Genomic DNA, 25,317 nt, shown 5'->3' with positions numbered 1-25,317 from the left:
AAAAGAGAGAAAAAGACCATAAAGTTCTCATTGTTTCCATTATATATACATGTGTAAGCGTGTGTGTCTGTGCTTGATCTGTTTGGGATTTGAATGTTGTCATGTTTGTTTCTTTGGAAAGTTAATCCATTTGCTCATTGGCAATCAGTTGTTTTTTCCATCTATTTGTCCTTGAAAAATATTAAAAATCTTTACAGGTGGTTTCAAACTTTCAATTGCTCCATATTGACTTTCTGTTCTGATGGCATAGTATGACGGTGATGTGCTAAAGAATTGTGTTTGGTACCTAAGATGGTTGTTCACTTTTCTGCAGTTTCAGTTCCCATTTTGTTTGAGATTCACAGATTGTAGAACTCTTAAGAGATGTGTGGCAAGCCAAGTTTCACTATGCCTTAAATCTGTTTTAGCATTTAGCAAGCGAGTTTGCATTTTATACATTTCGAAATATCTACTCTTTCCCTAACGAATTCTTGATTGTTGATGTAGGTAAGGATCCTTCATTCTCTGGATCATACAAATGTCCTGAAATTTTATGAGTGGTGAGTTTCAAATTTGCATCCCCTCTTTCTTCCAGCCTATGGAGAGAAATTTCCTGTATAATCATTCAAATGCTGTAGAATGAACTGGTTTCTCTATTTCTTGAATTTTGTTATAGTGAAATTGGTCTTTTTTTTGGTGCATATCAGGTATGAAACTTCTGCTCACCTATGGCTGGTTTTAGAATATTGCGTTGGTGGAGATCTTATGACTCTATTAAAACAGGTCAGTTACTTATTCTCTTGATATGTTCACTGTAGATTTCTGCTTGAATACTTCATCGAGAAATGCATTATATACCTACTATACTGTATTATGACCTGCACTCAGGTTCTTCTGCTTGAAGACACAGCCTGTTATTTTATTTTGTTCGATGCTGGCAGCATGCAGAGAGTTTACATGTTGTTCATGTAGAAAAAAAAGTCTTGCCATTAGCTAATTTAGAACTTTTGGAAGAATGTGTCTTATGTTTTTCTTTCTTTTCATGTAGTCGATAGACGATAAGAAATATAAAGTATTGTTATGTTCTTTTTACTGAAAAACATACTAGCCAATTTCAATGTCCTGGCTGGATATTGGTCTGGCCTGTAAACCACAAAGTTCCAACTGAATTGAGAATGATATATTGGCTTTTCAGATTTCTAACACAATGTTTGGTTTCTTTCCACTGCTTGCAGGCTCCTCCATATATCCATTTTCCTGTTACTGAAGAATCTTGTTTAACTATCTTTTGTGCTCAGTTACGCAAGTGATGAAATTCTCATATTTTATACAGCATCCTTAATTGCTACCGTCATATCAGCAGGAGACATTTGTCTGCAATTGCAGATGAACAGTTAATGCTAAAGATTTTTCTTGATTAAATCTTTTAGATGTGTGTAAACTGTAAACTATATGTATCTGCAGGGCCAGATTGTCCTGTTTGTAAGTTTGACCCTCAAAGAATTTCTTTGTCAAAATTTTTGGTTTGATTTTGTTTCCTTAACATGTGTAATGGATTCATTTCTGCCATTTTTTCTCTCTTTTTTTTAAAAAAAATCTTACCTTCACGTGAATGAAGAAGAATATAACATATGTATGTATGTATATGTGTGTGTGTGTGTGTGTGTAGGCATGTTGGAGTTGGATGCCAAGAAATGGACCCGGATAATAAACTTTTGAGCTCCTTCAGCTTGAAGGTCCTAAGCTGACTTCATAGACAAGTACATGGAGTTCTTGTTGGCTCATATCAAAAGAGATGAGAATGTACAGACTTTTGTTGCTTTAGAATGCTTAGTTTGGAATGCATACTGAGGACCCATTTGTTTCATATATTTTTTTTATCAAAAAAGCCGTTTTGCCAAAAACCTAATTAGTTTTCTAGGTCAAGTATATCAGCAAAGTAGCAAGGCAAATGGTTAGGTTTCATCACTAATGAAAACCATTTTCATCAGAAAATCCATACTCATGTTCGTCCATGTGATTGCTTTTTGACATCAAAATCCAATTCCAAGAACTTTATTTTTGGTTTCCTATCATTGAGACATATGGGTCTTTAAGATTCCTGTTTTTAATTCCTTGGTACCATCAATCTGTAGCATCTTATCTTTTAAGAACAGATTGGTTTCAAATAACATGTATAATATGAATGTGGGTGTCCCATCTGAGGGTGAGGGTGTGGGTGCAACAATGCTGCAAGGGTATAGTTATTGTCATTGTCATTGGTGGCATATATTTAGACTCCTACCCATCTAAACATTACCACTGTTGGTTATTTTGCTTGTATTTTTCTTACTGCCACGTAAGCCATCTATTATTTGAGCTCTCATTCATTAATCTGTTGATGGAAATTTCAGACTTCACAAAAAGTTCTGCGCTTAAAGTGTGGGAGATCTAATTACTTGTGTAGAATTGACACCAATAATCAACTTTTGACTACACAGATTCCATTGTTAACATCCGTTTTTTTTTTTCATGTATGCAAGATATCTATGTCTCTGGTGCTTCGTGGAAAAGTACCTTAATCAATTATTTAGTTGTTTTATACACATATTTTAGACATTTCTATAGGTGTAAAAAAACTTAGATATTTCTTTTGCTTGCTGACTATAGATATCTGATCCAATTTGCTTTGTGGAATGTAGGATTGCCGGCTTCCAGAAGAATCTATACATGATATTGGTCGTGACCTTGTCTACGCACTGCAGTAATGTCCATTCACTCTGAAATTTCTTGTATTAGGTTCCTGTTTAATTAATGGATTTCTTTTCAGGTTCTTGCATTCAGAAGGTATAATTTACTGTGACCTAAAACCGTCAAATATCCTACTGGATGAGAATGGGCGTGTCAAGGTGATCCATATTTTGTTGAGTTCACAATTTACCTTGCATTCATCTTAGTATTATTAATCAAAGTCAGTGTTTAATGTGACCGTGAATTCCTCCTGAGACTTGATTAGTATTCAACACATTGCCTGTTTACAGTTGTGCGACTTTGGACTGGCAAGAAGACTTAGTGATATATCAAAATGTTCTCTTTCACAAGTTAGTATCCTAACTATCTCCTTTCACATTATCTTCCATTCACCATAATGAGTTTGCTTTGTTCCCAATGCTAGTTAATTTGAAAATCTCTGACAGTATTTCCACCTATGCTTCTGTCAGTTGCCCCAAGCAAAGCGTGGTACGCCTTGTTATATGGCACCGGAATTGTTTCAGGAAGGTGGAGTCCATTCTTATGCTTCAGATCTTTGGGCGCTTGGTTGTGTTTTGTATGAATGCTACACTGGAAAACCTCCCTTTGTGGCAGATGAATTTACTGCATTGGTTGAATCTATTCTATCAGACCCAGTGCCAACATTGCCTGATAATCCATCTAAACCTTTTTGCAATTTAGTGAACCATCTCCTGGTAAAGGATCCAGCTGAACGTATTCAGTGGTCTGAACTATGTGGCCATGGCTTTTGGAGAACAAAGTTCAGGCCTTTGTCTCTTCCTCCTCAGCCTGCTTTCAACATTATGGTTGACCAATCCAGGCAATCCTGTCTATCTGAAAGGAATGTTGACAGACCTCCTTCTCAGAAGGCATCTCATTATCATGGACCAAAGCATCGTGATGGAACTATTAGACATGATGAGAACTCAGTATCTGCTACAAGGGCATTTGAAGTTTCACCTAAATCTCCACCGAACTCCAAAAAGTTGCAGACAAAAGGTTCCATCAGAGTTGTTGAGAAGCGCAGAGATGCCTCAACTACAACAAAGGGAGCTAATATTCTCAGGCTTTCAAGGATTGCAAAGAAAAACTTACAAAGAGAAAATGATAATGAAAACTATAGACGCCCTTTGCCTAAGGCCTCCGAACGTGATAATGATGTGAAAATAGAAAACAATGATATGGAGCTTGATTTTGGTGAGCACAACGATGAGGAAGCACAAGATAATTCTGATGAAAGTGAGATATCTTTAGCTAATTCTCCTCTTCCTAATGCTCCAATGCCTTTGCTGCCTCGAGATAATGAAAAAGATGATGAACTAAGTAAAACTCCTAACAAGACAAGCTTTCCACCCGATAATGGGGAAAACCACGAAGAAGAGTCATGCCCATTGCCTGCTGAAGTTGCTACCACTACACCAGCCATAGGTCAGAAAAGAGCTACTCGAAATGTTTTGGAGATGCATAAAATGGAAGCAGGAGCCACTGAAGGTTCAGATTCATCCAGATCAATTAATAATCTCTCCCAAGTGTTGTGGCATCCTTCTGACCTTTCTGTCAGGCCAATAATGCCTAGTAGGAAAACTGAAAAGGCTCAAGAAGCAATGCCTCCCCTTCCTTTCATTGTTATGCCTGTGACTGACTTTTTAAAATTATCTCCAGAGAAGTTGGATGAACTTCTGTCTCGCATTGCAACCTGTTTGACTGGAAGTGCTTCTCCTGCAGAAAAACAGAACACAATTAAGTACCTTGAAATTTTGAGTGCACATCCAGATGCTGCTAACATCTTAACAAATAGCTCAATAATGCTGGTGCTTGTAAAGATGCTAAGGCTTTCAAAAGCTTCTGGTCTTCGTGTTCACCTAGTTTCAGTGATCGGCTTGTTGATCCGGCACTCGACATCAATAGAAGCTGATTTGGCATCATCTGGAATCATTAGAGCACTGGCAGATAGTCTTGGAGATAAACAGGAGAAGGTGAGAAGATATGCCATGGCTGCTCTAGGTGAACTGGTGTTCTATATTGCTACACAAAATGAAAATTGTTCAAGGGATTGTGGTGGTCTTGCTTCTCCAGCAAAGGATGGTCGATCTACGCCCAGTTGGCAGGTTATATAACCGGACTATTACCTTTAATTGACATTTTCTTTCCTTCTTCTGTATTTTATGCATATGCTTTTCATGGTTTTAGGTCTATGACTATTTATTCACTTTCTGTTTGTCACTCTTTTTTCCATTCCTTATACAGGTATCTGGTCCAGTTTTTGCACTAATTTCCTCCATACTGCGAAAAGGAGAAGACGACACCACCCAGCTTTATGCTCTGAGAACAATTGAAAATGTTTGCAGTCAAGGGTCTGATTGGGCTGCCCGTTTTACTAGTCAGGAAGTGATAGCCAACCTGTGTTACATCTTTAAGGCTGTGGGAAAGCAGGAGAGTATTCGTTTAACTGCTGGATCTTGTCTGGTACGTCTAGTTCGCTTCAGTCCTCCAAGTATTCAGTCAGTTCTAGATAAGTTATCTTTCAAGGATATTACATCTGGCCTTGCTAAAGAAAATCCTCGAGAGCAGCAAATCAGTATCAATCTTCTAAACATGGCGATGCTAGGAAGCCACATGTTCTCTAATATGGGTAGGCACCTCGTGTCTCTTTCAGAGGACAAACTTCTCGTTCCTGTCCTCATTTCACTTGTTGAGCAAGGTAGTGAAGTTTTACGTGGCAAAGCGTTCATTCTTGCTGCTCTTCTCTGTAGAAGCGGCCGTAGGTGGCTGCCTGTGTTCTGTAGTGGAAAGTTACTGTCAATTGTAGACAGACTAGCTAAAGAAAAAGGCAGCTATGTACAACAATGTGTAGAGGCTTTTGTGCAAGTAGTGGCTAGTACGGTGCCTGGAATACTTGAGACTGTGGCTAGTGACATACAGCAACAGCATAATGGTAAAAGGCATGGACAAACTGGTATGGCTGGTCGGACTCATCCTAAAATAAATGTCCATTTATTCTCTGTCATTCTCCATCTACTTGGAAGTTTTGCTTTCAAAAAGATGGTTGCGAACAATCGGGTGCTAGAGCAGCTGGTGGTGTTCTTAAAGCTAGTAGAATCTTCTGCTTTCCAGGTATGCTTTGTTTTTTATTGCGAATATTGCTGCTGGTATATGTAGTACAAACTGCCTAAACTGAACCTTGGCAATGTTCATTTTTGTGTTCAATGGAGCAACTAATGACTTGACTGAGTAGATATAATATGTTTAAGGGGCTCTTTATATGTACCTAGGTGTAACCTAGGGCTCTACAATATTATTAAAACCTGGACAGTTTGGGTGCAAGTGTTTACTACAAAGCTGGAGTCACCAAAAGACCTTTTCCGAGTACGAAAGGGAGGTATCCACAGGCTCTACATCCATAAAGAACCTTGGCAATGGATTTTAATCCATCCCCAACTAAGCTGTGGTTAGCTTACTCGTCCTCAGAAAAGGAAAACCGGAAATATGAGAAATATTTAGCAAACTGAGATTCTCAAAACAAATTCTGATTCTGGTTAATTGTAAACCACTGCCTCTTTGTGAATCAATTTGTTCATAGGCCATGGCATCGGAACAGCTCTTCTTTGGTGTGCTTAAAGAGTTCCTATCTTTGGCTTTTTAAATCTGCATAATAACTTGCTCTTTGGTTTGTTTTGGAAAAACATGTCCAAGAATGCACTGCACAAATTCATGTTGAAAGTCCTTAGAGTTTTGAAGATATCATCTTAGGATTTTCTTTAACTCTTATTGGATTATGTCAAATTTTGAATCTCAAGAACTTGTCATGACAAAATTAGGCAATTTTACCCCTGTCGTTCACTTCAGAACAGTGTGGTAGTCTGTGCAGCTGCCGTCTATGGTTTCATTTTTGAAATTTTATCTTTCCTTTTGTTTCGGTATATCTTCCAGTAATGTATTTGACATATTACCTTTCAAATTACAGGCAAAAGATGATTTCCAGATAACACTGCTGAGAGTTCTCGAATCGGTAACAATGGAGGCTTCTACAGTTCTTGAACATTCTGAGATCTTCATCAGCAAAGTTCTTCCAAGCCTTTCTATTTTATACAAAGGAAACAAAGATGGAGATGCTAGGTTCTTATGTTTGAAAATTATATTTGATCTGATCGTTGTTTTTTTGAATGAGATGCCCAGTCTGTCAGAACATCAAAATGACCAAACATGGAAGGAACTGAAGTCAATTTGTGAGACCCATTTTCTTCCTCTCTACCCCATGCTAGTTGAGGATGAAGACCCAATTCCTGCTTATGCGCAGAAGCTTCTGGTCATGCTTTTAGAATTTAATTTCGCGCAAGTGTCAGACATACTACATTTGAAGATGGTTTCTCAGTGCTTTGAATTTTTACTTAGCGACCTTTCTTGTGCAAATGTCAACAATGTAAAGCTGTGTCTATCTTTGGCCTCTGCTCCTGAAATGGAAACTAAGATTCTCTCTGAGTTGACAGTTGTCAGGAGAATAGGAAATCTGCTGGAGTTTGTGAATGCAAAGCAAATGGAAGACTTTCTTGAACCAACACTTGGTCTTTGCAAGGCCTTCATTATGCGGGGGCGTGGTGGCAGGATAACTAACCAAATGAAAGATCTTTCTCTTGTAAATGATGCAGCTGCAGCTATTGGTTCATTTTATCAGCATCAATGCATTGGAGATATAGCTGACTTCGGTTGCAACATGAGTGCCTTTCTAGATCTTAGTGGAAGCAATGAAGCCAATATTGCAGATTTAGCATCAGAATGTGTAATCCTGCTGCTAAAGGTAGCTGCTCGGGAAGCAACCACTGGCCTACTTACTAGCGCTTCAACTGTGACCACTGTCCTTGAATCTTGCTGTCTCCGTTGTCAGGGTCCAGAGATGGGGGTATATGGCTTAGTGTTGCAGAGGCTACTACATGCCCTCAGTTTGGCATGCCAGGAATACCGGTCTCAAGCAATGATACTCTCCATATCAGGAGCAGAGATCACAAAAATTGAAACTCTAGCTTCTAATCTAAGGAGCTCAACAATACCATGTATAGCGGATGCTGCTTCAGGTGCATGTTTGGAGCTACGTCGCCTTCCTCGCTGTGCATGACTTCTACATGCTGTTTGTTTTTGGCATAGTGTCTACAGTCAATCCCACTTCTTAAATTCATCTTATTGAAAATCCACGAATTTCTAGTTGCCGTATTAGATGCTGGACTGCTGGGGCTGCCCAAATTATTGAATGGCAGAACCTGCAAAAGCTGTTTCGAGTGCTTTAGCCTGCCTGATTCAGTAAGATGCCACACTCCAGTGTATTATTTGTATCAGCGTGGCCGATCAGTTATGTATAGCAATAATTGTGTACTTTAAGTTTGCTGGAGAACCAAGAGACTGCTAGATGAGAGTAATAGTAGTACTGTTGCGAAATCTATCTTGTAGATGTCCTTCATCATGGCCTGGATTTTTGTGAGATGGTTTCACTTTCAAATGCACAGCCTTCAATCCAATTATTGGTATTCTATTCCTTATTTAATTTACTTTAATTCAACTGGTTGAACCGTATAAATAATCCAACCTAATTTTTGACATGCCAAATTTTCTGATGCGTTTAAATTCCACGTTTGCAATTCATGTGCTCCAAAATTAATTGCCATCGGGTTCAATTTAAAATGGTCAATTCTTTGACTTTTCAAAAATAATTAGATTCAAAAACCAATTTTGACAACAGCGCCTGATAGCATATGAGTTCCTTATAATGCATTCATTCTTTATCTTTCTACGGACATTTATTTATTTATATTATTTGGTCAAAAGAAAAACGGTTTCTACTTGCAAATTCATCCTCGAAATAAAATTCTTTGAGTTTGTAAATCATTTTCACTTTATAATATCGCATTTTGTTTTGGATTCAACTAGAACTTAAGCGGTCTATTTGTTTTTCTCATTTTCACTCGGACACTTACCATTTTTCTACTATTTTGACATCTTACCAAACTTGGGAAAGCTATGTTCCTCATTATCCAGTACATATTGTGAAAATCGACAAAATTTCATCCTCTTACCTAATAAGAGAGCTCTTACCTAATAAGAGAGCTGAAGCCATCATAATATAAAAAAAACAGGCTTACTTTCAATGGTTTGGGTGATGCTGCTTTAACTTGCATAATATAAATCTTAATTAAAAGTGCTACACTGTTTAGGTATCCAAATTTAGAGCCGACTTGAAAATCAGGTAAGGATCCGACTCGACTATAAGCAAAAGTCAGATCTTACACTTTTCAAATCCTGATTATATCTGGAAAGATTCAAGTGCTTTATCAGTCCATGACTCGGCCGATTCACTGATTCAGCTGAATGAATCATAAAAAAACATTGAAAAACTTTATTTTCTAAAAAATCTAAAAAAATTATTAAAATTTACATATTTAGAAATAGTTAAAAGTCGAAATATGGCAGTCGAACTCTGCCACAAAATTTGCCACCAAATTTGAATAAACTGATACAAATTGATACGGTTGTGAACTTTTCACAAATCAGAAACAACCAACTGTACTGCCAACCACGCTTGACTGGTCTTGTCTGGTCCGCCGGCTCTACCCAACGGCATAAAATTTCAAAGCCTCTCCCATCATTTCAGGCGATAACCGCGACAGAGGCCAGCGCAGTCTCCGCCAATTTCCGGCGACACTTCGTTCATGATTTCGGAACTAAAATCTGATGGTTTGAACTAATAAGACAGCGTGCCTTATCAAAATCCGGAGCAGCTGACAACTATTTCACAAGTTTTTTATTTTTATGCTTTTCGCATTTAGATTACGCGAGTTTGTAGTTTTGAAGTTGACCGCTGCCTTCACGGGAGTTTTCAACTGAGTTGTGTCCACCAACTCCCGGAAAAATTGTATCAACGAAGTTTGTCTTTTCCTCTTCTTGATTTGGAAATATGGATATCTCAAACAATCAAATACTGATATTTGATCATAGAATGATTGGACTGATGGGTATTGAAAGTTTGGTAGTCAATTTGATCTTGATGGGTGCCACTCAATAATAGATGTTCAACGAGTTCCAGTTAACCCGCTCGATAAACTAGGGCTCCACCTGAACTCGACTTGTTGTTTATTAAACGAATCGAGTTAGATTTCAGAAATGAACTCGACAACCTAAACGAGTAGAGCTCGAGTTAAATGGGGTAAGCTCGATTAAACTCAGTTAAGATCGAAAAAGAAAATATATAAAATACGTTTCAAAATAGATTGCTCAAATGAGTATGCACCACTTCTTTCTTTTAAAAAATAAATTTTTAATGAAATGGCTTGGATTGGCTCGAGACAACCTTTTGCTCAAGCTTAATCGAGTCGTGTTCGAGTTTTAAGAGCTTGAGCCGAGTCGAACTCAAGCTAACGAAATCAAACTTGACTCGAGCTGGGGCAGAGTTGGAGTTTCTTTCAAAACATGAATTCTCTCGCTTTCTGGTATGTTCCCCCTACCAAATAATGCTACCAATTTCTCTCTCTCTCTCTCTCTCTTACGTAGAGGAGAATGCCGATGTTGGATTCCGGTCAACAAAACTTAAAAACGGCAATGAAACATGACTTAAAGCACAGTGAATTGGTGCAGCATTATATCTCCACTAGTACTCCTGTGGTGATTATTTTTCAGCTGTCATATTTTTAATTTTTATCGTCTGCCATCCTGCAACAACTTACTTGAACCATCATTTGGCATTATAAACTATTCCTGCAGTCAATGTAATAATTATTTTTTAGCGATAAATTTTTAAAATTTAACCACTTCATAGATTCAACATCGAATCTCACAAGATTGACTCGCTCATAATATATAATATAGGGAAGTCAACACTGCCAGGTTTTTGACATACAGCTAAAATTTAACAGTTTGTTGTTGAAAGGACCATAAATAGTAGTTAAGACAATCATTTCAGCATAAATAAACCATTGCTAATGTCATTGTTTTTTTAATGATAGTTTTTAAGCCTTAACCATAGAGGGACAGAAAAGGATATATTCATTGTTTGTGGTGCATTTTTTTTAATAGAAAAAACTACAAAAAAAAAAAAAAAAAACAGCTGGCAGCGCAAACCTGGTAGCCATCCGACTCGAATTAGAGACCTGAGACTGGTCATGTCATTGTTTTCAACTTTTAAAACCAGTTAAAATAATTCAATAAAAGTGAAATTAAAGTTTGAAAAATGTGAGTAACTTTTACTTTATTTAAAAAAAACGAAAATAAAAAAGGAAAAATGTGTGTGTATGGGAAAGGAGAGGGGACAGCATCCAAAGTCCATCGTTATCCAATCTCCTGTCATTTGGCCGAACGCACCTCACGTGCTTTTGTTGAAAAAATGATTGTGCAAACGGCCCTCTCCAATAATCGTCGTAAATCATGCATCAATTTGCTCTTCTCACTGAAATGACCAATTTACCCTTGCTTTCCTGAAACGACTTGTTTGTTTTAAATCCATCTCATTCTAGTAAATTGTGAGGATGCGGATAATACGTTTAAGATCATCGTTATTATTTCTAAAATTCATGAATTTTTAATAAAAAAATCTGGCATTAGGGACAGAAGCAATCAGGTTCTTACATGATTAAAAAAAAAATGTTTATTTTTATATTAAAATTTTAAAACAATTTTGTTTTTAAGTGTCATAAAATTCAATGGTGACTGGATGAACCGTTAGACAGGAAAAAAAAACCATGAGCTTTTCGTTATACATTTTTTCTTTTTTGTTTGGAACAAATAAAGGGCAATATCGTCCTTTCAATAGTCAACGACAAAAAAGACCAATTTGTCCTTCATGTGCCAATCCGCCAACTGGAAGACCCATGTTCTATTCATCCGGCGCAGACGCGTGGCACGTTCTTAACCGTGCGATCAACTCTCCATCTCTCCATTTATACAGCCGAGCGCCCCAATGATCCATGCATTATTCCCTCGTGATTCTCAGGGGAAACAAAAGGAGAACAAGAGAGAGAGGGAATTTTAGGCCATGGCGGGGAAGGGAGTGGCCGTGGCGATCTTTCTGGCCGTTGTCTTCTCAACGGCCACGCTCTCGCGATCGGCGACCGTCGCGGCGCCGCCCTCGACCTCGCCGGCGCGCTCTCCCGTTGCCGCGCCTCCGCATGGTATCGTTCCCCAACTGCCTTCTCCCGCTCCTGGCGGCAGCGGCGGCGGTTCTTCTTCCTCCGACGGGCCCACGATTCCGTCCACCTTGAGCCCCCCCAACCCAGACGCTGTGGGCTCTCCGACGTCGTCTCCGGCCAAGTCATCCTCCGTCACGGAGACATTCCCGAGACCCACTTACATAACCTGGGGTATCTTGTGCGTGGTCGTGTTTTTGCTGCCAGAATGGCTTGTATGAGGAGTAGGGTCTTCTTCTCTCTCTCTCTCTCTCTCTCTCTCTGCATTGCATTAATTTTTGTTGTAATAGTAAATTATTTGTGTAATTTAATTAGTAATTAGTGGATTAAGCTTTCAAATTTTGACAATTTGTGATTTAATGTTGTTGGTGGGTTATTTGAGTTGTAATTTTGTGCTTCACAAGTTTTTTAAAGCAAAGTTGTATATTGAACTAGTCATTATTATTAGTGAATCTACTCTACTAATTTCTCCCACATCTAGAAATGTTTGTTTGTTTTATTTGCTTGCAACTTCAAATTGCGAGCTTATGGAGTAAATCGGGAAGGAAATTGTTAAAATCAAAAGGGTGATGGGTAGTTCATTTTTCTTTTTGTTTTACAATATTATGATGTTTTTTTCCCTATGAGACCATAAGACAATTCATCATTCAATTTTTTCCTGAAATCCAAAGGTCCCAAATAAACAGATTCATGGCTCAAATCCATAAACGCAGTTGAAATTCAACACCCACGAGAGCCAGTAGCAAGAAACTGAAAGAAGAAGCTCAAGAGCTCAAATTGAACTACAATTTGACAAGTAAAATCCGGCTTTAAATTTAACTATGAATGTTAGACAGAGCATTAGCTCAATCCAAACTTGGCAATCTATTCATGAAAGATTGTTCTTTTCTAAGGCATTGTCTCATGTCTGTCTTTATCCTTTCAAATTCTGAATTTGTACTTTTCTTTTAAAAGAATCGGATTTTCAGTAGGGGAGAATGAATCTAGCCAGTACTGAGGGATGGAGACTTGGGGCCAGGCTGGGCCGGTCCGGGTAGCAGCCTACATGTCTGAAGAAAGGCGTTGGCCTGGGCCCAGTCAGGCTGGATACTATACAGTCTATACTGCTGTCACCAGGTCATACTGGGCACACTGATTTTAACTACAGCATGGCTCCATTACTATTCTTGCCCATTGTCGGCTTATTGGCGCTATGGTCCAATGTTGGCGGGGATTGGCGGGGATTGGGAACAATGGCGGAGCCAGAAACTTTTGGCTGATAAATTTTAGACTCTTTGGAAAAACTTAGAGTTGAGAGATACTCATATATAAATAACAAAATGGTTGAGGGCACCAGTATGTAAATAAAACAAAATTTGTGGGACCGTCTGGGCACATGTAGCTCCGCCACTGCTTGTGGAAAATATAATATCCGTATACATATTATCAATGTGCATATCTATATGAGTGGATACACATTCTATTCTCAGAGAATGAAGCAAGGGTAATGGAGAACATTGGGATACATTCATGCATGCAAAAGACACTTGTTAATATTTGAAACAGATTCATAAAACAATAAGACATTGTTACTGTTTCTGACATCCCTTTTAACATACATACAAGAGTCGGGTCCCAGTGAAGTTGGTAAAGTAAGTAGATATTTTATAGTATAAAACTCGATCATAGAAACAGCTGTCCACCTGGTCTTAGGGTGTGTTTGCTAGCGAGATCTGAGATGCATGACATGTCTAATCATTAAAGTCTCTGGTCCACATGTCCGGCGTTTGATCCCTACATGTAGTGTAGTGCGGATACGAGATCTCACTGTTGAGATGGCCTGTTTGTTTAAACAATAGATCTCGTGTCGTATATATGGACTTCATTTCAACCTTAACCTTAAGGTACTAGGCTATCAAACACCCTTTTAGAGGATAGGTACTCTAAAAAGGTCAAGTTTCCCCTACTTCTTGGGTTCAAGGTTGCTTTAGAACCTGGATGAGAACAATACATTAACTAGAGTGTTACATATCCAGGAGTAGCACCAACAAAAATTGAATTAACGACCAAACTTTCGCTAGTTCATCAACCCGACCAGCAATGCTGCACCCATAGGGCATCAAACACCACCATATGGCTTTAAGACTGGTACGTGGGTGCAGCTTGAACAACCCAGTCCATTATGAGGTTCATCTAGATACGTGAATTAACGAGCCAAGCCGAACCGAACCGAGAACAGCTTTGCCTCATTCCTTGGCCCAATTTGACTTTTTGCATTTTGGGAGGTCCAGGGAGATGTTACCGAACACAAGCGAATTTGGATCAATTGGAAGGGTGGGCTCTACTAGAAAGTGCCAAGACTCAGCTGACTATTCAATTTTGCTGGCAATTTGGCCGTTTGATGCCAAGCTTTCATCGTGCAAGGAGCAGCTGGGCGATGCAGACAGTTCACCTACGAATTTATGTTTCTTATTTATGAAAGAGCTGACTAGGTCGTGAATTTTATGAAAAGGCAAGAATTACTTGTTTCATTTTTTATCAGATATTAAAGAAAACGTTTAATAAGAAGAGAGGTAAAACAATCAATGCTTTCATCTTTTAAAAGTCAAAGGTCTAGCTTTCCTACTTATTATTAAATAATTTAAATTCATTCAGTAAAGTCATTGGTATGTTTTAATCTACTTTCAATTTATGTTCCTTGTTTTCACTCCATCTGACAGCATAGACATGCTCAAGATCATCATAAAAGCTTTTATGTGTTTTTTGACTAATAAAGAAAAGTTTTCTCAGTTTGCAAAATTTGATGCATTTTAAGCCATTCACACCAAGAGAACCTTGACTACATCAGATTTTGGTAATTGAACAGTCGATTTCCACTAGACCAGCCCGCCTTACAATCAAATTTGTAGGCTTGGATATATGTATATATATATATATCTAGAGAGAGAGAGAGAGAGAGAGAGAGTTCTGAACTAAAAAATTATGCTTCGTCTGTCTGTCTTTTCTGCAATTCTCTCAGCATCAGTACAGATTGATCCTTTATAACGTATACATGTAAGCTTTTCTATAAGATTGATTCTTTACAACGTATATATAAGAGCCTTTCTAAAGGGGGGAGAGAGAGAGAGAGAGAAAGTGGTGGAGAAGTAAATCACATTTTTTTCTGCTCAAGCAAAGGACAAAGATTATTAAATGGAACTACAAAGAAATACAATACAGATGTACATGAATTATTCAAAGAATAGGTCAATCACTAGTGCATACACACTCTGAATATAACATTCTACCGGTATGAGGTCACTGGTTTGGTTTCTGACTAATCTGAAAGCCACACAGTTTCGTATCTTCAAAAGCAGTCACCAATTACAGAGCTACAAGATTAGTATGAGAAACAAAGATCCCACTAAAGAAATTCCCAGGAACAGCCCACTTAAATTTTGGGAGTTCCAAAACCCCCCACTTCTTTGATTCTTTCGTACATTTTCTCAGTGCCGCATTCTCCTCCTTCATGATCTCAATCGACATGCAAAGTTGCCTGATCACTTCCCTCTTCCTTTCACTCATCTCTGCAATCTCGACCTTCTGGTTCCTGTTTTCCTCCCTGAGTCTGGCAACCTCGTCTCTCAATTTCATCAGCTCAATCTGATTCTCAATTCTGCCACCATAATCGTCTGTGCTTTGAATTCCTTGCTGTATTACTTCTTGACAATCTTCATGGTTTCTGTAGCAGTTATTTTCTGCATCTTCTTCCTCTGGTTCGGGGTCATCCACCTCAGAATCTTCTAAATCGAAAGACTCGCATTGTTCTGAGGACTTGTCTGTGCCGCTGCTGTTCTTCAGAGGAAGTGACCAACCAGAATGCACAAATGCCCTGTTAACCATATCGGATTTCAGTTGGTCATAGCGCTCGGCCAGCGAGCGGTAGGAGCGGTAAAAGTCCTCAACCATGCCCACAAGCTCTGGTCTTTTCCTGTAGTACATCTCTGCTCTCTGTGCAAACGAATCGGCGTCCTCTTCTATCAGCTTCAGCATTGTTTTCGTCTTGTCGTCCAGTTCTGCAGATTGGTGATCGATGGAAGAGTTCAGTGTCAAGAGGGATTTGTACATCTGAACATATTTGATCTCAGGACTTATCATACAGACGCCATGGATTCGATGTCAAAACAGGAGATTCTAGATACGTTGAAAATGGTAATTTGAAGTTGACATTTTGGTTGGAAATCAAGAAGAATCTGGGAAAGGCCATTCTGATGCCATCTTAATTTTGTTCTGTAAATTGCTACAATGCCAATCCATTCCCAGTCATAAATGATCACAAACTCACAAGTGCAGAGTCAAACACGAGAAAACGTAGGGTAAAACAGAACTCTTTACTGTGGAAAATAACACATCAAACAATGTAGTTATCTTTCCAAAAAACTCTAGAGCTAAGAAACCGATTGCACAGACACACTGTTAATGGGCATTGGCTGACCTGAAAGTGCAGACTGAAGCCATCCAGACTGCCTTGGGCTGTTGTGGCTCTCCCACCACCATGAGTAAGAGGGCTTCTTCAGCATCATCGTTGACATTACCTCCTCAAGATCTATGCTTACCTGCAATACGAAAGAACAGAATAACACTTAAAAAGGCTCTGAAATTAACTAACAGTGACACCAAAGGAAAGAAAAAAAAAGAGAGATCGAGAGATTCTAAAAATCACAAGAAACTATTGGCCTCTTGTGTTACAAAAGCCAATTTAAGTTTATTACATAACGGCCAGTGGGGTAGGCAGCTCTTCCTGCTAAGCTTTATCTCTCCAACGGCTAGTTGGATCTATGATAGGCGATCCCTGCGCCGTAAGGGCATTTTTGTAATTACGAAGGCTGAGAAGACATGTTGACCGGAAAATACCAATCAGGACATCGGTTTTTTCAACAAAAGGACGTATCGGCCCATCGGCTCGCCGAGACGACGTAGCGCCGACATGGGTTAGGCTGAAGTGTCCGCTTATATGTGTTGAATCGCCCATTCCAGCTCGTATCAGCTGAATTTTAAACAAAAAGCAGGACCGACTCAGGCCAATTTTTGTTGGCCAAAAGGCGCCGATACGGTTCAGATCAGCCGTATTCTTTAGCAAAGATCATTGGCGTCAGTCACCGAGACTTAGAATCACTGCCGTTGAATGAACTCAACATAGCCCGTTTTTACACCCTTTTACCAAAACATCATATAATAAAGTTGTATCCGGAAAATACCGTACCGGCTAACCCGATACAGCCGATCAAAGACTATTTTCCCGTATCGCTAACGATTCACCGGAGACGGAGCAAGAGAATATGACAATCTGCATTACCAAATTCACGGGGGTACTTTAGCCACTTCAATTACAGGTAGTCGGCCGTGCTCGCCCAAACACCAGAAATGGCCTTACACCGAGTTTCCGACGGCCGGAATCGCAAGAAACTAGAGGTAGGGAAGACGACTAATGACCATAATCTCCTCAGACCTGAACGGTACCAGAGAAAAAGTAAACGGCTTACAGAACTCTAAACAGTCACTCCTAGGGGCGTTACCGTCATTGCCATACCTTCGGCGGAAACCAAATGGGTTTCCGTTACGCCTAAAAGCCCAAAATGCAGGGACTGGAAAGGGATGGACCGACGAGTAGCTGTGAGCATCATATGAACCGCCGGAAACCAGCCATCACAGCCCGGATTCCGGCGAGAAGAGAAGCTCGTGCTTACCTGGTTGCTCCGCCGCAGACCTATCCGCCCGCTTCTTCTCCTCCAGAGACGCTGCCTGAACGCCAGAAATCGGATGCTATTATATCAATTTATCGCTCCGGGGAAGAACTACATAAAACTCAGTGAGTGAGGACTGAACACTGAACAGAAGCCGGTTTGCCAGCGAGGGGCTTATCTTTCTAAATATTGACACGCACATCCCCTTCCATGCCGATAATGTCCAGCTCTCACCGCAAGATTCTCCTCTGAGCGTTTTGTCTATTCAGCAAAAGGTGAGGGTATTTAGGTAGTTTAACTGATTATCCTTTTTGAATTCTTTTCGGAAGAAGCGTGGCTCCAATTCCAACGGAAACATGTCATTTTTTTAATGTTTTTTTGGCGACTTTTGAAAATTTTTGGGCCCCGCTAACTTTGTCATTTCTTGACCTGCATTTTCTAGTTAATGTCGAAAACACCACTACTCGGTTGGCCGTGTAGGCGAGTCGAGTGGATTTTTGAATAAACATATAATTTTTTTTTTTGTAAATAATTATGGCTGCTCATAAAATTTGTTTTATCTATTCCGGGCATTTATGGTCACATGGGCATTTATTATGTTTTTTTTTTCTAAATAAAAGACAATTTTCATTGTTGTATTAGAAAATTTGTTTTTATCTTTGCATTGACGTGACTTGATATTAGAAAATGAGTTTTCTTAATATTGATATTCTATTTAGAAATTAGTATCGTAAACATTGTGTTTATACTGTCTATATTGTACAAGAATCTTAATAATTAAATAAAAATTTGCTTTTTAGAAAATATTGTTTAATATTCAGTCTTACTTAAAATTATAAACTTTTTTGTAAAGGAAAGTTTTTGAACCGTGGAACGATTGAAATTTCCCTCTAAAAAGTTATATTTGTTATAAAAAATTAAAAAAACCAAACAGAATTTTAACTCTAAAAAATAATTAACAGAAAATTTTCAGCATGAGTATTATGTGATGGAGAAAAGCTTATGAACTTGCTAATCACTCCTTTTTTTGTCTCCTTAGCCAGTGTTATAATGGGTCGGGTTTTACTGGTTATTGAGTTTGCCGAAGAAATTGAGATTTTGGTATTGCAGTGTGCACATTTCAGTTCGGGTCTTGATCTGAATCCAATAGCTCGCACAGATCTGGAACAATCGCACGTACGTTTGAGTTTGAACCCAATCCAGGTTAGTTTAGATCAAATTCGAAGTAAGTTGGCTTCCCAAAACCTTGTTTTGGCTTGGGTCTGACCCGTTTAAATCCATACCCGCACTCAATATGAAACTAAATAATTTTCAACAAAAATATAATTGAAAATGAAAAAATTATTTTTTAGAAATTTTTAAAATATTTTTACCAGCTTTTGTTAGTCATTTTCTGAAAAAATTTCAATTTTGGTATTACCTATTGCTTAATAATTTCAAGAAAGTAATCCAAAAAATGCTATGCTGCAAGGTAAGGCATCCAATTTTTGTTTCGAATATATAGAGTGTCAACTTAACAACATGAAACACAGGGTATGTAGTATTTTTGAGGTATTGAAAGCAGATCTTGTACTTAAAAGTTTCAGTTCTCTTATGGGTGAAACAACTTTCATGCTACAATATTTTTCACTATTGCCTATTATTCCTAAACTATATTCTTACCGTTTTAAGTAACGTTTTTCATTTTGCAGGTTAATAAAATTTTATGTGAAGTTCTTATTTGATAGTTCTTGAGAAATGTGGCTCTAGTTATAAATTATTTATTTATTTTTTAATTATAGGCAGATGGTATCCAGTAGGCATCGAATTCTTCTTTTTTTATTTTTATTTTTCGTTCAAAGTCCCATTAGGTAGAGAAGAAGTGAATATCAATATGGAACGGTAGGTAGGTAGGTATTCAACCTTCAAAGCTTCAAGAAAAACAACGGTCTACAACAAATTTCATAACCAACAAAAAATCAGGTTTCATATTTACATGACAAAATTATACATTAGAAATACGGTTTGAAATTTGGAATTTGATCCAATTAGTTGCCTTAAATAAAAAAAAATTGAATGCAGATAATAACTAATTTCAAATTTGTTTAATAAGTTCATCTTCTTATTGAATATGATGGACATTTCCAAATTGGACGGCTCTCCAGATCTGATTAGGTTTGGTATTTTGAAAATTTGAATAAGGATGGATCTAACTTCGAGCCGATCAGGACATACCTGATTTGTCGAATCTAGTAATGATATTTGGTTTGCTATTTTTTTAATGTTTATTTGAATTAAGAAATAGCTTTTTTATTAATAAACATTTTGAAATTTAAATCTCCAACTCTGTCGTCTCTCGTTCACATCTCCATACTTGGAAAATACTGAACATCACTATACTGTTGAAATCAGGGAAAATTTCCTGATAAAGGAGCATTTTTGAAGATAAACTCAGGTGGGGACCTCATATTTTGCATTTTTCTGATACGGGTCTTCTTTTTGTTGACAACAGTCAAAACGAAGGCTCCGTTCCGTTCCTTCATCCTTGAGAGCCGTTTCAGTGTTCTGCTGCTAACACAGGGAGCCGTGTTGTGTTCCCAATCTGTAACCAGAGGGGTATTTTTATAATTTTGCAGGGGTTTTTAGAAAAAGATTTTCACTTTGCCCTTAAGATGGAAGTCACCAGTAGGAGTATTTTGTTTGATTGACTATGTGAAACTGTTGAATCAGCCCATTCAATAGTTCAAAAAATCAATTTCAAATTGCCAAGAAAGTAATAAAAAATTAGGAAAGGTTGGGCAACTGCCCACACTAACTTCCATGTAGCCCAGAGACTTAGGGAGAGGGGCCTTTGCTCTCATTTGGATGGTGGAATATTCTCCTCGTTTGCTTGAATGAAAATGCATTTTGCTCTCTCTCGGAAAGTGGGATATCCTTATGTCTCACTTGAATGATTATTGACCTTTGTTTGTTCTGCGTGCAGGCCTTTCACTTCTACACCGCACCATGTTCGATCGAATCAAACATGCTCTGATGTATCTAGTAGTTTTGAGTTGGGTACATTTTTCAAATTCAAAATTGTAAAAGTACACCTCCTGTGTCATGTAGTGGAAAAGTTATAGCAAATGTTTAGGGTGAGGGTATCCTATCTATCAAGACTAGACTCTTTTGAAGTCTAAACATACATCAGACATATAACCAATTTGCTGCAAATAAGTGATAATGAAAGACTAGTTGCTTTCAAGATATCTTATAAATATGATACTGTTTATACCACTCATATGGCTTTTCCCAAGAAGCGAGATGTTAAAAGTTCTATTAGAAGTAATAAAATCGCAGGAGTGCTTTGCATTCTGCAGGATCAAAGCTGGGGGAACTTACTAAACAAACAAACCTTCACATCGGGTCATTGTCCGGCCTAGCCTGGCCAATCACAGGTTGAACAGGCCAGGCTGGTTTCTTGTCCTCCTACATTTCTATGGCAATTGAAGAGAAGCCCAGTTCTGAAAAGTGAAAACCCATTTGACATACGCACTCAATCTCACGAGATACACAATGCTTTGGCTTGCACAAGAGTCCATGCATATGGGGAGTCAAAATTTTCGACTGCCCACTTAGCAGTCCTTCCGTCTATGTTGTCTCCTTTGAAGGTGTTTTCAGAAAACTTGGTGTTTCCTGGAACAATGTGTTCTAGAAACATGTATTCCAACAGTACAATACAATGTTCTTCAGACAATCCTTGCAGGTCTACCTATTGCCCTCCTAATGGGAGAGCATGTGATAAATGAGAGTTGAGTAGGGTGCATCTGCAAAGGCCCTGAATCAAATCCCAACGCTGTGTTGTACTTCAATCCTGAGCATTTCTGTGTTTTATCTTTATAACATGCATCCATTAGAGCTCAGCTGGTCCTTTTATGGGGAAAAGGAGAAATAATAAAGAAATCTCACAGCTTTCATCAACATGTGAATATGCATATAGCTGATTTCTCAACACAAATTCTAATGGTACTTAATTCCAGTAGAAATCATAAGCAAACGACATTGTCAAGGAACAAACATGTTATTAACTCTCAGAGGAGAGAAATGGGAGAAAGACAAAGGAATTCCACCTAGGAAAGGCACGCTGAAGGATATCATGAAAATTTGAAATGTGTTTCACCCTGTTTTCTTTGACACAAGCTCCTCAATGAGGTCTGCTGCATCCTGCACAGTAACTATGCTCTGAGCAGTGTCTTCCCCGACAGTTATCCCAAATTCTTCCTCCAGTCCCATCACAATCTCCACCTAAAGTTGACACCAAGATTAAATCCCAAAAGACTTAAGGAATGAGCTAATTAAATTTTACATGCAAAAATGCACCATTTTTTTACTTCTACTTTTCATCTCCTTATGCATTAATTTGTCAGACGATTAAGAAACTATGGGGTTTTCCAGAACGGTTTCAGATTTGATGGACAAGAAACTAAGTATCTGCCATTTCTGATCTGCTGTCCTGCAGTTTGAAACTCTGGAGTACCTTCCTGGGGCCACTAGAAAATCTCCCCTTTGCTTTGACCATGAAGCAAGGGATGCAAATGCAAATTCTTCTACTTGAAAATCTTGGACCAATCTACCAAGCCAGGTCATTAAAGACGATCATATTGGCATCTTCGGAAGGCTAGTTGCATAAAGAACTTCAAAATAATTGGAGTACCCATGAGAAATTCGACATTCGCTACATTAAAGCTGTCAGCAACAATGAGCTTCTGGACAAGATGATGTTGATTTAGACATTGGCATCAATTGGCAGAAATGTTACCGTATCAAGAGAATCGGCTCCAAGTGCAGAAAACTTTGACTCAGCACTTATGGCAGAGGCATCCGGTAAAGCCAACTGCTTCTTCACTATATGACATACCTTCTCCACTGTCTCTGGTTTTGCCTGCACATGCAAACAATCTCAACAGATTCATCATCCTTGCCTACTAGGAATAGACATGTAAAACTATTCATCAATAAAATGTTTGTAACTTTTGTAGTATGCTGTTCCCTTTTTTACACTTCACAGTTGTATTCAGACTTCAGACAGGTTTCATAAAGACATCTGTCTTGGCAGTTGCAGCTGAATACATGTGAAGGGAGCACTGAGATTGTTAAAAAACTGAACAACCAACAATCACTAATACATCTTATCGTGACAAACAACCACGGATCTGGTAGACATTTCGTGGAGTTGAATGTGCGATCTCATCGACTCAGCAACCGGCATAAAAGGAGCCATTAGATCTCAAATTTCAGCAACATGAGAGAAAAGTGTAAGATAGACAAAGAATCTAAGAAGCAATACATACTGCACAGTTAATTTGAAACTGAGAAGGCCTCCTTGTCAGTTTCAAAGATTGAAATTGCCTGATTGGGCAGCAAAGGAAGACGGATTTGTTCCCGTAATTTTTGCTTGATGCCTATAGTTATAAAGATGCATAAAATAGTTAGGCACACAATTATGTTTATAAATGAAAACCAGAAAGAGAGGAAGCAAATAAGATCAACTGTTAACTCAGATGCATCACGTAATTATCTCTGGCATGTCAGTGATGAAAAATCTATAGTGCTAACTTTAGCTCAGAATAATCAGTTCTAACATCCAAAATTGGTTAGGCATAGAATTGAACACGTGCTGACTCCAGTGCCAGCCTAAACATTAAATTAATTGCCTCGAGCATACAGTCCAATTCATCTTCCAATTCCTGAATAAGCATAAAATGTGTAGGTTTCATTTGTTCATACCACTGGATTGAGGTGCAAACACCACAAAGGCTCTAACATCACACGTGTCTATTTCCCAGCTTAAGTATTGTTCAGGCATGACGGGAAATGGTAATAACATTGTGAAATTCATTATCGTTATCATGGCAGCTCATTACGATTCATAAATCATGTCAAACCATGCACAATAAATTGCTCAACTTTTTTTCTTTTTCTTTTTCACAGAAGGAAGTTGAAGTTCTTGCTATCCTGGCAGTTACTACAGAAAGAACAGCAAATTTATCACATGTAGGAGTTCTTTTCATATCTCTGACCAAAGGGAATTTTCTGTTAAACGATAGTACTCTCCAAATTCAGTGCTGTCTAGGTCAAATTGGAATAGGAAATCACAACATCTGTGAAATCGTCGATCATCAGAAAAACTACAATCACCAAAACCATGTCTGGAAAACATTAGGGAACAGAGTGAAGGCTAATTGGCTAAAGGATATGTGAAGGCAAATTATCTTGTGATATGCTTGGCTTCATTTATTCCAAGCCAAAGTCGTCTAAAAATACTGAAAAATGTGCTCCAGAACCTTTACTCACAAGAAATAAAGTTATTAACTATTCACCTACCTAAGAACTAGCAACAGCTATGAAATCACTTGGTGCTATGAAATGGCAAGGTCTTCTTGACACAGAAAACATAACATGCATCATCATTATTCGCGTATCAAATTTAATTCGTTTGAGCTCTACAATTTGCGTCGAATAAACTGAAAATTGATTAGATGAAAGCAAGTAGCCAGAAGAACCATTGTTCTTTTCTGGGTAACTAGGCCTTAAAAATGGACAGGAAGGGACAGGATGAAGCGCCATTTGAACAAAACCCATTGAGCTGCAGTTTCAATTTTCTTCACCATTAAGGCCCAAGAATTCGACGGCGAACTGAATGGCATCAGAAATTGGTAACAAGTCCAGGTTCAATTTTCTACCATGCTTATGCTAATACATGCAAGAAAAATTTTCAGACGGTTTAGGACTGTCAACTGAGGATCCCCTGTGCATGGGCATCAACATTCAACTGAATGATGTTCATGCACTATGTCCCATATACTACTGAACGCATGCATCGCGGTAGAGACCATAAAGTGGTTGGATCACAATAAAGCACAAAATCACCCCCATCACATCCATGTATCAGATCATGCATGTGGATCCATGAATGCGTGTGCAGGCATGTAGAAATGCTTTCTGAACATGTCTCCATCCATTTCAAGAGAGAACATGCGCACAGACCCACATGGACATACGCATCTTCGCCATTGTAGTCATCTAATAAAAGGGTACCCATTAAACACCGAAGAGATACATACCTGGTTAACCAAAGATGATGTGAAAGAAACGACTGTAGAGTTTATGGATTTAGCAGCCATTGCTTCTCTCAGAATCGGAGAGGAAGGAAACAGGGGACAGGCAAACCTCAAGCTGTAGGCTTTAGGGAAGGGGGGGGGGGAAGAGGGGAGGAGATGCTGTTGCAAAAGCGAGGAAGAGTAAGCGGAGAATGCGAAGAGTGTGACACCCAGAAGTTATTAATAGAGCGTGACACCCAGAAGTTATGAATAGGTTGCAACCACAAGCATTAATTCAGAATTAAATGGAAGGAGGCAGGAAGTTGGAAACCATCGTTGTGGACTGACCTGGCTTTCATGAGGACGCAAGCGGGTTGAACCAGGCTTTGCTTTCCGGTTTCAACTTTCAACTTTCACCAACTGTGCTTTCATTCATCTGATTTTTCCATATCAATTCAAACTGGATGGTATATGAATTAAGATAAATAAATTCATTCGTTTAATTGGTTGCGAAAGTTAGTGTGTTTAATTTCATTTGCAATTTGGTTTTTAATGTATAAAAAAATTCAATTGGAATGATAGCTGAAGTATTGGATTTAGAGTCATATTTAACTTCCAATCTAAACAAATGTTAATATATGTTTTCTACAACAGTATATATACTTT

At 38.4% G+C, this 25,317-nt stretch overlaps 3 protein-coding genes and 1 long non-coding RNA gene across 7 annotated transcripts in view; 2 read left to right on the top strand and 2 right to left on the bottom strand.

Moving 5' to 3' along the window:
- The window catches only part of LOC116255101 (serine/threonine-protein kinase RUNKEL), a 34,658-nt gene extending 26,421 nt beyond the window's left edge, over positions 1 to 8,237 (top strand). For both annotated transcript variants that reach the window (XM_050077770.1, XM_031630853.2), the window contains exons 3-10: positions 487 to 539; positions 687 to 762; positions 2,661 to 2,722; positions 2,789 to 2,867; positions 3,000 to 3,059; positions 3,180 to 4,838; positions 4,978 to 5,844; positions 6,695 to 8,237. In XM_050077770.1, the coding sequence (XP_049933727.1) occupies positions 745 to 762; positions 2,661 to 2,722; positions 2,789 to 2,867; positions 3,000 to 3,059; positions 3,180 to 4,838; positions 4,978 to 5,844; positions 6,695 to 7,840 (3,891 nt within the window). In that variant the 5' untranslated portion in view covers positions 487 to 539; positions 687 to 744 and the 3' untranslated portion in view covers positions 7,841 to 8,237. The remainder of the gene's footprint in view (positions 1 to 486; positions 540 to 686; positions 763 to 2,660; positions 2,723 to 2,788; positions 2,868 to 2,999; positions 3,060 to 3,179; positions 4,839 to 4,977; positions 5,845 to 6,694) is intronic.
- A 3,443-nt stretch (positions 8,238 to 11,680) lies between these two features.
- LOC116253831 (uncharacterized) lies at positions 11,681 to 13,320 on the top strand. The gene is made up of 2 exons (XR_004172549.2): positions 11,681 to 12,115; positions 12,846 to 13,320. It is a non-coding gene; the product is annotated as an uncharacterized LOC116253831 (long non-coding RNA).
- A 1,689-nt stretch (positions 13,321 to 15,009) lies between these two features.
- On the bottom strand, positions 15,010 to 17,947 carry LOC116253830 (protein NETWORKED 3A-like). 3 transcript variants are annotated; one of them, XM_050077974.1, is made up of 4 exons: positions 17,440 to 17,550; positions 17,206 to 17,358; positions 16,345 to 16,465; positions 15,010 to 15,925 (listed from the first exon to the last, which is right to left on the bottom strand). In XM_050077974.1, exons 3-4 carry the CDS (start codon positions 16,439 to 16,441, stop codon positions 15,234 to 15,236), a joined length of 789 nt encoding a protein of 262 aa, XP_049933931.1. In that variant the 5' UTR covers positions 16,442 to 16,465; positions 17,206 to 17,358; positions 17,440 to 17,550; the 3' UTR covers positions 15,010 to 15,233. The 3 variants fall into 3 exon arrangements, with proteins under 3 accessions (XP_049933931.1, XP_049933929.1, XP_049933930.1); XM_050077972.1 differs by lacking the exons at positions 17,206 to 17,358; positions 17,440 to 17,550 and adding an exon at positions 17,597 to 17,947; XM_050077973.1 differs by having other exon boundaries at positions 17,206 to 17,555.
- A 3,556-nt stretch (positions 17,948 to 21,503) lies between these two features.
- On the bottom strand, positions 21,504 to 24,902 carry LOC116254994 (acyl carrier protein 1, chloroplastic-like). Its single transcript, XM_031630682.2, has 4 exons — positions 24,676 to 24,902; positions 22,903 to 23,013; positions 22,371 to 22,493; positions 21,504 to 21,856 (listed from the first exon to the last, which is right to left on the bottom strand). Exons 1-4 carry the CDS (start codon positions 24,733 to 24,735, stop codon positions 21,728 to 21,730), a joined length of 423 nt encoding a protein of 140 aa, XP_031486542.1. The 5' UTR covers positions 24,736 to 24,902; the 3' UTR covers positions 21,504 to 21,727.
- Between the last annotated feature and the right edge of the window lie 415 nt (positions 24,903 to 25,317).

Source organism: Nymphaea colorata, chromosome 5, assembly GCF_008831285.2.
Source record: "Nymphaea colorata isolate Beijing-Zhang1983 chromosome 5, ASM883128v2, whole genome shotgun sequence".
In the NCBI taxonomy this organism is placed as follows: Eukaryota; Viridiplantae; Streptophyta; class Magnoliopsida; order Nymphaeales; family Nymphaeaceae; genus Nymphaea; species Nymphaea colorata.
The sequence above is the reverse complement of the archived record's forward strand: the minus strand, read 5'-3'. Positions and strand labels throughout refer to the sequence as shown.

Bases quoted from the DNA above. Each gene is read 5' to 3' on its own strand.
- LOC116253830 (XM_050077972.1), bottom strand. From the start codon at position 16,441: ATGTCAACGATGATGCTGAAGAAGCCCTCTTACTCATGGTGGTGGGAG. The intron at 15,926-16,344 runs GTCAGCCAATGC...ACCAATCTGCAG, and splicing joins GCTTCAGTCTGCACTTTCAG to AACTGGACGACAAGACGAAA.
- LOC116254994 (XM_031630682.2), bottom strand. From the start codon at position 24,735: ATGGCTGCTAAATCCATAAACTCTACAGTCGTTTCTTTCACATCATCT. The intron at 23,014-24,675 runs GTATGTATCTCT...TTATAACTATAG, and splicing joins CATCATCTTTGGTTAACCAG to GCATCAAGCAAAAATTACGG. The intron at 21,857-22,370 runs GTAACATTTCTG...TGTCAACTTTAG, and splicing joins GAGCCGATTCTCTTGATACG to GTGGAGATTGTGATGGGACT.